The sequence below is a fragment of the Pipistrellus kuhlii genome, unplaced genomic scaffold (genome assembly GCF_014108245.1).
Source record: "Pipistrellus kuhlii isolate mPipKuh1 unplaced genomic scaffold, mPipKuh1.p scaffold_m20_p_3, whole genome shotgun sequence".
Lineage (NCBI taxonomy): Eukaryota > Metazoa > Chordata > Mammalia > Chiroptera > Vespertilionidae > Pipistrellus > Pipistrellus kuhlii.
This window is the reverse complement of record NW_023425529.1, coordinates 101,605,896-101,621,057: the sequence shown is the minus strand read 5'-3', so window position 1 is coordinate 101,621,057 and position 15,162 is coordinate 101,605,896. Positions and strand designations below refer to the sequence as shown.

Genomic DNA, 15,162 nt, shown 5'->3' with positions numbered 1-15,162 from the left:
CTGTTTTGATTCAAGTTTTTCATGAGGCAGAGTAGCTCTTTATTCTCCTCTTTCATTTGGTACAGATTGTTTCCACCAGGCCCTTGTGGTATTTTTCAGGGAGACTGCATACAAACACAAGCACATGAATATCCTCAGTTCTTAAAGTTATGGCCACTGTTGACCACTAAAGTCCAAGAGATCCTCTAGGTGGAGTCAGTTAAGCAACTAAAATGCAAAATAGGGGAACAGAGAGTGGATTCAGACAATTAGAAAGACGGTCATAATTTGCAGGCAATGACCAGAATGTCTCCATGTTGACCCACCAAGACAATTAAGTATTGAATAACCTTTCTTGGGATAAGAATGTGAGATTTTGGAAATGGTCTGTCTCTAACTCAGTTTTTTAGGCATCTCTTGGAAAGATGTAGAATAAGAGTGCATGAGCCAAAACCGGTTTGGCTCAGTGGATAGAGCATCGGCCTGTGGACTAAAAGGTTCCAGGTTTGATTCCGGTCAAGGGCATGTACCTTGGTTGCGGGCACATCCCCAGCAGGAGGTGTGCAAGAGGCAGCTAATTGATGTTTCTCTCTCATCGATGTTTCTAGCTTTCTATCCTTCTCTCTTCCTCTCTGTAAAAACTCAATAAAATATATACTTAAAAAAAAAAAAAAAGAATAAGGGTGCAGCTGACTTGAAGTTGGCTTCTCAGCAGAAGCTCTAGCCTCCGCAGGTCAGCAAAACTGCCAGTATTAGAAGGTCTCTTGCTTATTCACCCTCTGTCATGCCAATGACTTCTTGCTGGGGGAAGAGAAACTACTTGGGACAAGTTCCACCACCACTAGAAAGTCAGTGTTCTTGCCTTGGACAGGTATTCTATCCTGTATTGCTTTAAGACTTTCAGTTTTTAAATGTTAAAATTAGGCATATCTCTAAGGAATCAAACCACTTCTATATATACTTCCAGCCATAGCTGAACTAACTCAATTCTTTTATATCTTTGGGTACTCCAATTACTTCAAAAGCTTTCTTTATAACCATGGGGTAATGTACCACTCAGGACTCAAAAGAAGAACAGAATTTGACAATGTAAAATAACTCCAAGTATATCACTCCTTGTGGGACTGACAGGGCAATATATACATCACCAAAGTTTCTGACTCCCAACTCAAGGCGTTGTGAATTTAACTTCTCAGCAACTGTAATCCCTCGATCAGTTAGATTTAGTGTTTGCTTAAATCAATCCCAAGAAAAGAAGAGCACAACTCAAATATAATTTTACTGGGGTCCCTGGGCCTGGACTATGTCCTCTCACAATCTAGGACTCCTCAGGGGATATTGGAGAGCTGGTTTCCGCCAGATCCCCACAGGCCAGGCTGAGGGACCCCACTGGTGCATGAATCAGTGCACTGAGCCTCTAGTATGCATATATGATCTTTGGTTAATCTCTTCCTACCCTCCTCCCTACCCGCTTCTCTCTGAGATTCATCAGTCTGTCCCATGTTTCCATGCCTGTGTGTTGAGCATCTTCCCCCTGGTGGTCAGTGCGCATCATAACTATCAGCTGAATTGCCAAATGATTGAACAGTCACTTAGGCTTTATATATATATATAATCTGATTATATATAAAAACTTGATAGTGTATGTTATGTGTGTGTTTTATTTTTAAATATGTATTAGGAGCAAATACGTACTGAGAAATTTTAAATGTGCTAATTTTCTGGATGCTTTCTATCTGTCTACTGGTACTGCTTCTTTGAATGATTTTCTAAACACAAATCAATCATCCCAAATAGTAAGAACCAGATCAAAGAAACTTAAGTCTGTATTAAGTTTTCAGCTATTGTTTCATTTTTCTCCATGTTCTTTAAGGCCAAAGAATGCTGAGTTTAGAGGTTAACTCTCTAAATACTGAGATTTTTATTTTGTAATCTATTAATAGGCAGTGACACTATATATCCCTTGTAGAAAACAAATTAAAATGAATTTAGGTAGTTGAAATAGCTTTACCTGATTTTTGGTAGAAAGAGATTAAGCTCCAACTGAAGAGGTGAGAAACTTAACTGGCATGTTGGCACCCTGTTTCTTTCATACGACACTGAGATATGTTAATGATTTGTGTCATGCTGTGATCTAACCACATAACACACTGATGTTAATATAAATTGAAGCTTCTCATAAATGCATCCCAAATATAATCAAATAGTTTTATAAAAGTTATATAAAGTATAGAAATATTTTAAAAGTTTAAAACACAAAAGTTTTAAAATCTCTGAATAGTTCAATTTATAAGTTCAGTAACTTCTAATTTTAAAGAATTATTTAGAGTCTCCAGTGTTTCCCAAAGTGTGGTACGTGTACCCCCAGGGGTACGGGAAGAGTTTGGTGGGGGTACTCGTTGCCCCGGAGTTTAGTGGGGATATGCACTGCACCGTGCTTAGCTGCGCCTAATTCTATGTTCTCATGAGTACGAGGGGTACTCAACGTTACGAAAATTATAGAAGGGGTACACATATGTCAAAAGTTTGGGAAACACTGATTTAGACCATAACAATTATTGTCATAAAATCTTAGATGGTAGTCTTTAAATGTTAAGTGTAAGAGCATAGCAGGAAATGGCAGGAATATGTGTCATGTAAACACACAGCTACTTCTAAATCGAGTTTCAGGTTACCTTGCCTTATACAATATGAATGTAGTCACCTGACCAGCTTTGGGCATATGCCAATTTCTATCAACATAGTGAATATTAAAGGTTTGACTAATATGTTTGCCCAAATTCTCACTGAAGTCAGATATAAAATAATAATTTCCCCTAAGAACAGAGATAAAAGTGACAAAATTTCCTCTTAAATGAAATCTAAACCTAAGATCTGAAACATCCACACATATGCACAAAAACCAGGGCAAAATATACTATAAAAGGAAAGAACACAAATTAACTTAGCAAATATAAAAGCATTACCAAGGATCCTTTAATTACTAAAGCACCAGCAAAGTGGCACCAGGGAAGGCTTGGTGATACTATTATCCAATAATATGGATCTCTGGCCCCCCTTAGGCCTGCACATTGTAAGAACCAACTCCAGGACAGGCTAAGCACGGAAAGCCTGGGGCTCTCGCTGCATTCAAGGAGGGTGGCCAGATATGTGAAAAGACTTGAGTAAGGACACTATATTTATTTATTTTTAAAAAATTAAATAAAAATAATTTAATTTTTTGATACTCTATAAAAAGAAAGTTGAAAGAAAAAGAAAGGGAAATTTACTATAATTCTATCAGCTAGCAATTAACATTTTGTTGATATAGTCTCTAATTCTTTTTTTATGAAGCTGTGTGTGTGTGTATCTAGGGTAAGTATAATACTATTTTACATAATCTTTAAATGAAATTATAATATTTTTCATTTGACAATGCATTTTGAACCTCTTTCCATGCCAACGGATGTCATTCTCAAATATTCTAGATGGCTGAATAACATTCCTATTGCCATTGCTTTAAAAAAGCATCCTCTTTTATCAATTCAGGCTTCCATAATTATGGGCTAAAATAATAAACCCAATTCTTGGGAGGATTTAATTATAAATATAAAGAATTTCTCCAGAATGTGCATCCTGTTGAATATATTTCAGGGAGTACCTCTGGGTAGACATTTCTCACGTTATTTTACATTCTGGATTAAGAAAATCTCATATGGTTTTCATTTCTATTCTCAGCAGACTTCAAAAAGGAAATTCTAAGTGGAAGTTTATGCATACACTAGAACTATATTTAAATGATTCTACAGGGATGTCTTAAACTAACATAAGTCAGGAAGTTCAAAGTTAAGGGAGTCTATGTGACTCCTCAAATATTTAAGTAAGTAAAAGCAAAATGTGACCTAATTTCTAAAACTAGCAAATTCACCAAAAATGCATCTCTTTAAAACAAACAAACAAACAAACAAACAAACCAGTTTCATTTTTATGCAGGCTTAATGTTATTGCTTTAAAGGGGAGTTTAAAATGAAGATACATTCTAACTTAATTTTGCTCTTAACTAATGACTTACCAAACAAAACTCACATTTCTTATTGGATATTAATAGTTAGTTTTTAGAATTTAAAAATTCTCACCGGAAGATATATTTTTAAATGAATATATTTATTGATTTCAGAGAGGAAGGGAGAGGGAGAGAGATAGAAACATCAATGATGAGAGAGAATCACTGAATGGCTGCCTCCTGCACGCACCCCATGGGGGATTGAGCCCGTAACCTGGGCACGTGCCCTTGATTAGAATCAAACTCAGGACCCTTCAATCCACAGACAATCCATTGAGCCAAACTGGCTAGGGCTGTTTTTATTGGTTTCAGAGAGAGCGGAAGGGAGAAAGAAAAATATCGATGTGAGTAAGAAACATCGATTGGTTGCCTCTTATATGCATCCTGACCAAACCTCAGTCCTGCAACAGAGGTATGTATCTTGACCAGGAATTGAACCAGCAACCTTTTGGTGCACAGGACAATGCTCCAACCAACTGAACCACCCAGCCAGGGCTAACTTAAATACCTTTAAAGAGAGATCATGTGGTCTAGAATTTATTTGAACTATGGGCTTGATACTTAGTTTTATAAATTAACTTTTTTTTTTTTTTTTAAAGTCAGTTTGTTTGGGAGATGTTCCTTTATATGAGGGCATAAAAAGGCTAACTGGACAAGATAGATAGCACTGCATAAAGCTGATAGAAGCAAGGACCGATTGCCAATCCTGGCTTCACCTGTCATTACCTCATAACCTTAGATAAGTTAACTTCAGCATATCTTAGTTCCCTTAACTATAAACTAGGAATAAGCAACAGTGTGTACCTCAGAGCGTTGTTGTAAGGCTGAGATGAGTTACTGGCTGTAAAGTGATTAGAGGAGTACCTGGGGCATGGCATTTGTTACTATTACTTCACTGGGGCTTATTGTTACTTCCCATAAAAGCTACCGTGTTTCTCCGAAAATAAGACATCCTCCAAAAATAAGACCTAGTGCAACTTTGGGAGAAAAAATTAATATAAGACACTGTCTTATTTTCGCGGAAACAGGGTAGTAGTGGTTCTGATGATCTCCGGTTCTCTCCACTCAGCTCTCCTTCATTTGGCCTTCAGAAGTAGAAGACATTTGTCCAGACATCTGTTGAGTGCCCACGATGTGAAAAGCCTGTTGGAGGATGCATGGCTGTGGGTGACTGGGTCCTGCTCTGAAGATCTCTAAGTCAACCAGGGAGGACAAAGACTCATCCAGGCATCACTACAATCCAAGAAAGTAAAAGCCTTCTGTAGCAGGACCAAATCCTCGAGCCATCAGAACAAGAAGGGCATTTTGGAAAAGGTGACAAGAATACGGTAAGCTTAGAAGGTGAGATGAAATTTGAGCTAGAAGATGCTTAGCTATGTCCCTTCCTGCAGCAATGTCCCTTCTGCTTTCCCGCTGGTTTTGAGGCCGGCATTCTTGAGCATTTGGTTCCTTCCTTAAGTGGATGCTTATTCTTTTCCATCTGTGACTGCAGGAGTACCTTGGGGCCAAATGCCACCAGTCCCTTTCATCAAAATTCTTATGAGAGGAATCTCACAGACAATTCTTTTTTTTTTTTTTGCATTCTAGAAGATCTGATTATACTCTTTCTGTTAAATAATACTGTATCATAGTAAGTCATGCTTCACACAATGCAATGCCATTTAACAAGATATAATGAGAGTAAAAAATAAAATGTGCCACTGCAGAAAATGGCAATAGGGCCTCCACAGGCTGTTATTTTTAGGACACAAACACCAGGTTAGGGAAGACAATCTTGCGATGAGTAATGTGCTGCCAGTTAATAAGTAAACTGTTAGTATGATATGTGGGAATCTCAAGGGCAAATGTGTTTACCAAACACACTAGAAGCTTGGGAAAGAAATCTGTATCAGACATGTAGGTGCATTAAGAGAATTTCCTTTAGAAGATTATTTTTCCATGCTATGAGAAAAAAAAACCTGAACAAATAAATAAATTGTGAGCAAGAAATATGGGCTTCCTGTGGAGTAATGACTGCGAGAAGTTGGGGATTAATGTAGAGCCCAAGTTCAAGACCTCAAGGGATCACGAATCTCCCAGACAGACTTCCTGTCAGGTCATTCCCACTATTAAAAACGTCCAAGGTGTGTATTCAGGGATCTGCTTTGTGAGGGGGCAACTGGGAAAGTAATTCAAATACTTCAAGTCATTTACATTTAAAAACAAATAAATATTTTTCTTTTATGCTTAAAATAATTATAATTAATATTTCATGACTGCTCACATTATATCTAACACTGAACAGAAAATTTAGAAAGCAGTCATCTTTGAATCTTTTCCCCCCCAAATAAGGAACACAAACATTTATTTATTTGTTAAAAATTGAGGTGGAACACTAAGCATGAAGTAGCAGTTCTTAACCTGTTGATTTTAGATAAAACTCAGAAGACTGGATACTCTTTGTAATCAAATATTGTTATGTAGGAGCTTTATTTGCTAAGGCTACATAGCTTTTATCAAGTTCTTGATTCACTTATTCTTCCTTTAAGGTACTCACATTTAGCCCAAGAAGGAGAAAGCTTTATGCTCCTTGTCAGCTTCAAAGAGGGCCAACTTTCCTTGGCTCTGTTCCATGTGAGCTATCCTGTGTGTGTGTGTGTGTGTGTGTGTGTTTTAATTTTGGGACTTGGAGATAATTAGTTCTCTGTCTCACACTCTCACACACACACACACACACACACACACAAATGTATATAGGTGAACATACATTCTGTAAACATATCATAAACAAAACTGCAAGCACCCTTAAATAAATAATTGAGATTTTGCATCTTTTTAAATTATAAGTTTGCAGGCAGGTATACATCACCAGATTGGAAAACAGACTACATCTTTGAATGTCCAGTTCTTAGTCTGAAGCAAATGAATGCTGACTGAAAAACTATATTAAAAGGAAAATATTTATAGCTAATATATAATTATAAATTTTTATTGTTCATATTATTACAAATGTTCCTTCCCCTCCCCCCCCCCGCCCTCCACTGCTCTCCTCCACTAGGTTCCCATCCCACCCTCTGCCCTTTCCCCACCCCACATTGTCCTCATCAATAGGTGCACAGTTTATGTTCAGTCTCTTCCCACACACCCCTCTCCCCTTGTCCCCAAGAATCATCAGTTCACTCCCCTTCCATACCTCCGATTCTATTATATTCAACAGTTAATATTGTTCATCAGATTTTTTTTTTAATTTCCTTGGTTTTTAGATTCACTTGTTGATAGTTACGTATTTGTTGTTCATAATTTTTATCTTTATTTACTTTCTCTTCTGAAAGAACCCCCTTCAGCAATTCATATAATTCTGGTTTGGTGGTGATGAACTCCTTTAGCTTTTTTTTATTAGTGAAGCTCTTTATCTGACCTTCAGAATCTGACGATTCTGAGTGATAGCTTTGCTGGATAGATTATCTTTGGCTGTAGGTTCTTACTATTCATCACCTTGAATATTTCTTGCCATTCCCATCTGGCCTGCATGGTTTATGTTGAGAAATCAGCTGACAATCGTATAGGTGCTCCTTTATAGGTAACTACCTGCTTTGCTCTTGCTGTTTTTAATATTCTCTCTTTGTCTTTTGCTCTTGGAATTTTAATTATGATTTGTCTTGGTGTGGTCCTTTGGATTCCTTTTGTTTGGAGTTCTGTGTGCTTCCTGGACTTGTAAGTCTAATTCTTTCACCAGGTGGGGGAAGTTTTCTGTCACTATTTCTTTCAGTATGTTTTCGATATCTTGCTCTCTCTCATCTTCTGGGACCCCCATAATTCTGACGTTGGTTCGCTTGAAGTTGTCCCAGAGGATTCTTACATTATCTTCAATTTTCTGGATTCTCTTGCCTTCTGGCTTCTGCGAAGGAGTGTCTTCTGGCTCTTTATGTTCCAAATCTTTGACTTGATTCTTGTGATCTTCCATTCTGTTTTTAGGACTCTGTATAATATTTTTTATTTCAGACAATGTATTCTTTATTTCTTGTTGATCCTTTATCATTTCTTGTTGATTCCTTATTAATTCTAGTTGATCCCTTTTCATATCCTCATAGGTCTTATCGATCTTTTCTAGGAAATTCTTGAAAAACCTTATAAGTGTAGATTTGAACTCTATATCCAGTCACTTTTTGTCCTCCATTTCTTTCGTTTGTGATCTATTTCGTCTTGGCATTTTCGCAGCTTCCCTGATGCAGCAGGGTTTCAGGGTGGAGCCTATAGCTTTGGCTTCCCTCAGCCCCGCCCTATATGGCTCCTGAGTCTCAGGGTCCTTCAGTACTCCTTGCAAGCGCCTCTCAGAGAAAGGTGCCCTCGATTTTCGCCTGCTACCAAACAGTCTAGGCTCTCCCCCAATGAGCCCAGTATTGGGGTTCAGTTCAGTTGGTAGTGGGATTGGAGGTGGCGTTCAGAGCAGTCTGGAGCCCCTGTCTCCTTCCCGTCAGGGCAATCCCGCAGCACAGCCAACCTTCCCTTCTCTGTGCGCAATGTGTGTGCCTCCGGGACCTCCTTTCGCCGCTCCCCCCGGGGTTCCGCCTTACAGCCCGGCTCCCTCTGTTTGAGCCTGGGTCCCCGGGGTCTGGCCTAGAACTGGGGTTCAGGGCAGTCGGAACTGGGGCCCAGCATAATCGGAGCCTTTATCTCCTTCCCGCTAGGGAATGCCCGCCAGGCACTCAACCTCCCTCCTCTCCGGCTCCGTCCTCTCCATGCGCGCCGTGTGTCCCCGTACCTTAGGGTTTTACAGTTCCTCTGCTCTTCCTTCTGGTTTTCTCCTTGCTTCTCGTTGTAGAATTTCCAGTCAGTCGACTTTCCTGTAGTTCTGGGTAACGTCCATTTTATATTTTAGTTGTATTTTATTGAAATTGCTGTGTGCGGCTGTGGCTAGGTGTTTACCTGAGCAGCCATCTTGGATTTTGCTAATATATAATTAAATATATAAAATAATTAAACCATTTTTTTCAGATATTGAGGTTCCTCCAAACTCCCAGAGCTGTTCTAAGTATGGGAACACTAAAGCCCCGGTGCACGAATTTGTGCACCAGTGGGGATCCCTCAGCCCGGCCTGCAAGATTGGGCCAAAACCGGCTCTCCGACATCCAGAGCGGTCCCAGATTGCGAGAGAGCACAGACCATGTCACTGGTACACAACTGGGACTGGGATGTGAAAGTAGTTTGCAAACTGTAAAATCCTGTATATGAAAATAAAGTAACTTGATTCTGCTAGCTATGATTCTCCTTCTGAGAGACATGTCCTAATGTCTTTGAAGATGCTGCTTATGCTTTCTGAAGGGCAGGACATTTGATGCTGTCCCAGCCCGCACTGGAAGAGTCCCGTTTTCCTTTGAGCATGGAATCCATGGAATTCCAAGGGCACAGATTACTATAAAATTCAGTCTTGAAAGATTGATAGTGAGAAAAGATTTTCCTGCTATTACAAAGGAATCACTCTCCTTGGTTGGGGCATATTCATCCTTGGGAAGAATCAGACACAACCATAGAAAAGAAATACCATAGGACTTCAAATGTTTGGAATTAAATCTTAAGTAAAAAGTATACTTCATATAGTATGAACATGCACACACTTGCACTTGCACACACACAAACTAAAACAAAACTTCACAAAATAAAAATTACACTTTTTTTAAACATATGTAACTAGAGGTCTGATGCATGAAACTCGTGCACTAGGGGGAGGGAGGTGGTCCCTCAGCCCAGGCTGCACCCTCTCCAATCTGGGACCCCGTTTAGGTCTGATCCCACTGGGCCTAAATGGGCAGTAAGACATCCTTCTCACAATCCAGGGCTGCCAGCTCCCAACTGCTCACCTGCCTGCCTTCCTGATTGCCCCTAACCACTTCTGCCTGCCAGCCTGATCACCCTCTAGCCACTCCTTTGCCAGCCTTATTGATGCCTAACTGCTCTCCTGCCAACCTGTTTTCCCCTAACTGCCCTTCCCTACAGGCCTGGTCCTCCCCTCCCCCCAACTGCTCTCTCCTGCAGACCTGGGTCCCCACCAACTGCCCTTCCCTGCAGGTCCAGTCACCCCCAACTTCCCTCCTCTGCTGGCTTGTCACCCCTAACTGCTCTTCCCTGCAGGCTTGATCACCCCCAAATGCCATCCCTTGTAGGCCTGGTCCCTCCCAACTGGCCTGCCCTGCTGGCCTAATTGCCCACAACTGCCCTCTCTTGCAGGTCTAGTTCCTCTCAAATTCCCTCCCCTGCTGGACATCTTGAGGCCATCTTTTGTCCACATGGGGATAGGATCTTTGACCACATGGGGGCAGCTATTGTGTGTTGGAGTGATGGTCAATCTGCATATTACTCTTTTATTAGATAGGATAGAAGCCTAGTGCATGGGTGGGGGCCAGCTTGTTGGCACTGAAAGGTGTCCCAGATCAGGATGGGGGTTCCCTTAGGGTGTGGGGTGGCCTGGGCAAGGGGCCTGTGGTGGTTTGCAAGCTGGCCATGCCTCCCGACAACCAAAATGGAGACCCTGGTATCTGGGGTTTATTTATCTTCTACAATTGAAACTTTGTAGCCTGGAGCAGAGCCAAGCCTCCTGTTCACTCCATGGCTGCTACCATTTCTGTTGGGTTTTATTTATCTTCTATAATTGAAACTTTGTAGCCTTAAGTGGAGGCCTGGGCCAGCCAGGGCTGCAGAAACTTGGCTTCCTCCATTGCCGGGGGAAACCCTAGCCTCCTGCTCTTTGCAGCTCCATGGATGCCACCACTTCTGTTGGGATTTATTTATCTTTTATAATTGAAACTTTGTATCCTTGAGTGGAGGTCTGGACAGGTAATGATGTGTGGAAAGTTTGGTTTCCTCCATTGCTGGAAAAACCCAAGCCTCCCTTCTGCTCTCTGTGGTGGCAGCCATCTTGGTTGGAGTTAATTTGCATACTCGCTCTTTGGCTGGTGGGCATGGCTTGTAGTATAACAGAGTGATGGTCAATTTGCATATTATGCTTTTATTACGTAGGATGCTACCTAACATTTCATTTTCTGTTCTGTTATCTTCTATTAAAAATTTTCTGGGTATACCCACTAACTTCATGACCCCACTTTTAAAAACAGTTTTAGATGACACTCTGTTATATGAGAAGCAACAGATTAAATAAATAAATAAATTGATGACAATTCTAAGAATCTGAAAGCTGAGGGTCTTCCTAGACTCCTCTCCTCTCCTCTCCTCTGTTCCCCATAATCTCATTAACACAACCCTAAGACCTGCTGAATTTCTCTCTTAAATTTACTTCTCAAAACCCTCTTTCCCCTCTCTTACCCCCTCTGCTTTGCTGAGCCTCATCATGTCCCCAGAACTCTTGCAACAGATGTCTAACAGGTCTTCTGTTTAAATCCTTGCCTTCCTTAACTTTCTAAGATGCAAGTATGATTATTTTCCTTAAGGATCCTTCATGCCTCCCTGGCAGCTGCAGAATAAAGCCCCTATCATGGCCCATAGTGCCGTCCCTCAGCTGGCCTCTGCCTGCTTCCGGGGCTCGTGGCCCATTTTTTGGTCCAGTGCACGAACTGCCTGGGGTTTCCCAGTCCCGTGGGGCTGTTTCACAGCCCACACTTGTGTGTAGGCTGTTTCCTCTTCTTTGTCATCTATCACATTCCTCCTACTATTCTTCCTCCTGATTTAACACTCATTCCTCTTCTATCAAGATTAACTAAGATACCAGCTCCTGAATCCCAGGTTACCTACTCCTCTCTGGACTTCCCTATTTCAACTATAGTCCTTACGAGATTCTGGTTGCATTTCTATCTCCCCACTTAGACACCAATGCTTCAAGGGCAAAGGCTGCCTGATTTTCATGCTGAATTGAAGAGAAGATGGAAAGTTCTGCTTCTGTTCCAGGTGTCTCCTAGGTACCTTTCCTTCATGGACATTGCTCTGTGTTAATCCGAACCATAATGGACTGATGATCCTTAGAGCTATTTCTAGCAAAGGACCTCCAGCTTGCTGCTGGTCAAAGATTTTTGATGAAGGTACCTCTGCCCCTGAAAACTCTCCTCTTTGTTTCTCCTTTCCTGGTTTGACTGAAGGAGGCTGAGGGGCACATGCTGAGTTTTCATAGCTTTCTGTTACATTTGAGAAGTCTGCTACTACTGTTATTGGGGCTGAGGTTGGGCTGAATGCCAGCCCCAGTCTTAATCAATAACAAAGCACTGACATAAAATCTCATGGAGCTTAGAGGCCTTCCAGATGGGGATTTGGAATAGTTCTGGGAAGTTATATTTGATCCAGAATTATTTCCAATGTGGGAGGAGGGTCCTTCTGGTGAGGAGGAAAAAGGATTAGGGCCCTCATGAATAGGTCTGAGGCCTAGTTCCATCTGCACCATCCAAAATCTTTTTGGATATGCACCAGAGGAAACTCAGCTCCACGAAGCTGTCCCATTCATACCTCCAAGAAAACCATCCAGTCAGTCCATTATGGCATCCCTGGGGAAGGGATATCATTAGAGTAAAACGATCCCTCTCTTGAAATGTAACCACACTAGAGTAGAATAATGGAGTAGAGTTATTCCTTCTTTTAAAATGTAACCACTCTTGTCTATGACTATTTCAGTTCTCAGGAATAGAGGAAAAAAACGTGAGATATACTGTGCTGAACTTCTTTTAAGTACTGGAATTATTTGGGTCTGCCTAAAAGGTCCTCCCCTTTTTCCTTCCTTGAAGGCACAGCTTGTTGAACACCTCCTCAAGAAGCCTTCACTGAACCCTTCTAACATTATGGTCTGAATCGCTTCATGGTCTCTGGCCATCTTAAATTGTTAACTAGCCATTATATATAACTCTGACTTCCATTTCTCTGTAGAATTAAAGTCTGATCACAGTATATTTGTAAACAGTAGAGGCTCTATACGAGTTTATAATGGTTGTAGTTATTATAGCTACTGTTAATAAGTAATATAAAAACAAGCTTGTATATGAGCATAGCTTATTTTAAATTTTTAAAAAATTTATTTATTGATTAACGTTTTGGCATAGCTTATAATGATTAATGAGGAGGATAGATGGCATTTTATCATTTATAGAGATAGAAAATCAGACAGATATGGAGGAAAGGACAAAATATCCTTAATAAAGTAAATGCAAGAACAGATAAGGCAAAAGAGACAGAAAGTTGAGATCTAAAAATTTCAGAGAGGTATGGTAGTAAAGAGCAGCATGGAGTATGACTTTACTATAGGGGTTCCTGAGTAAACCTCCTTAGATCGTAAAATCTGTTTTCTCATCTGCAAAATGGTTATAACTTTACCTAAACTCTGCAAGGCAGTTGTGAGGATGCAAGAGAAACTTAGTTTACCACTGCAGTTTTGGTCCTGGCACAGGGCATTGGACTTAACTTTATGTTTTATATGCATTAAACAAAAGTAATTATGTAAATTGACAAAACTCAGCCAATTAAAAATGTGAGCCAAATTTCATTAACTGAATTGAGTACTTGTCAGATTTTGCTCAGATGGCAGAAAAGAATAAACAGATGCCCTTAATGATTTATTTGACACTTCCATCTATATAGAGGATACTATGACATGCCCACACTTGTTTTAATACAGAAACTTTCCCTAAAATTTTAAGAAAACTGATGCTCTGAGAGGATATACAGTCCTGCAACTTCGTACACTCCTCATTGTTCTGCAAGGCTGAATAAGCTCATAGGAAAATTTATAAGGGAAATTTCACATTTAGAGAGTTATTATTATTAAATAATAGCCTCCTACATACCAGAAAATGTTGGGTTCTGACAAATTTCAACTCCATTTAAGCCATGAGTACTTTATATTGGACCTACCAGTCTAATTTTAATGAATTGAGAGACATAGAGGCAACTGACAGTTGGCTCAGCTTAAGATCACAGGTCAGGGGCAGAATCTCTGCTGATCAACATTAAGCGCTGGTTCAAAAACAAAAACCTTCCTAAATATATTTCCATAAAGTAGCAGGAGATCTTATGTTCTGAAGGCAATTTATGTATTTTATTTAGTAACCTAACCAACATCCTGCAACGATAACTTCAGAGAGAGAACTCCAATTTGATCACTTACTCTCCAGTTTAAAATCCTTCCTGGCTCCCAAGTCCGTCCAAAGTAAAATCCTAACTTCTGAGAACAGTTTACAGTTCTTGAGCTCACCTGGGTTGCTGGCATGTCCTTCTGCCTCTCAACTGCCCAGGTACCCTGGATGTCAGTGATATTAAGTAACTCACAGTTCCCTAAGCTGGCCACTATCTCTTCCATCCATCTTCTGTACCCTGCAGATACTTTTTCTATGTCTAAAATGAATTTCTCCCACTTCATCTGACTAGACAATTCTTATTATTCTTTTTTCCTCTATTGCTTCAGTTGTCAGTTCTAGCTCTATCTTCTCTGTGAAGTCCTTCCTGACCACTCCACTCATGCCACACAGGGAAGTAAGGTTTCCCCGTCTCTCCTTTGCACCCTCTGTGTACTTCTTGCTCTGTACTTACCCTGGCACTGGAATTTTTGGTTACTCGGCTTTTCTGGTTCCTTCCTTAGGCATTGTCTTTGCATATCATGCACCAGCACAGTCCGAAGTACCCCAAAGGGGCTTGGTTAACGTTTGCGTGGCAAACTGTGGAAGCTTCCAGCAGAGGCTCAAATAAATGTAGAGTAAGCAGTCCTCCTCTCTGGTGTTTCCGGCCATTGACAGTGGAGAACCTCACTGCTCCCCAGTGACCTGTGAGGCACCAGCTAGAATTCCAAGCCTCCACACTTCCTTTCCTCATGGTTTACTTTCACATTAAAAAAGAACACCATGGACTTGCATCATAGTCTCAAAATCAAGTCACAGGGAGAAATTCCTTTTGGAACAGAAAGAACCACACACTTTCTAATAAATTAAACAACTAAGTATAACTAAAATGTAAGGTGGAGTATATATATACATCTCCACATAATCAAGAAAGCCTCAATAGAGCTCTCTACTCATACAGAAATAGCTCGAGTTCCTTAAAATCACCAAATTTCTTATTTGAAATTTCTAAATTTTTTTCTTACATGCCCTTTAGTTCATAATATAGTTTAAAAACATCCCATAGGTGACTACTAGCAGCAAAGTGATGTTTCTAAAAAGACTTCCTTTTTGGTACAAAAA

The 15,162-nt window shown here is 40.3% G+C and overlaps 1 protein-coding gene across 5 annotated transcripts in view; it reads right to left on the bottom strand.

The window, feature by feature from the left end:
* Positions 1 to 15,162, bottom strand: part of STARD13 (StAR related lipid transfer domain containing 13) — a 246,629-nt gene that overhangs the window by 82,607 nt on the left and 148,860 nt on the right. The window contains exon 1 of one of the 5 annotated variants that reach the window (XM_036455314.2): positions 14,516 to 14,679. The exons of the other annotated variants lie outside the window; for them this stretch is intronic. Coding sequence (XP_036311207.1) covers positions 14,516 to 14,579 — 64 coding nt within the window. The 5' untranslated portion in view covers positions 14,580 to 14,679. Of the gene's footprint in view, positions 1 to 14,515; positions 14,680 to 15,162 lie in introns of those variants that run through there. 5 annotated transcript variants of the gene reach the window in all.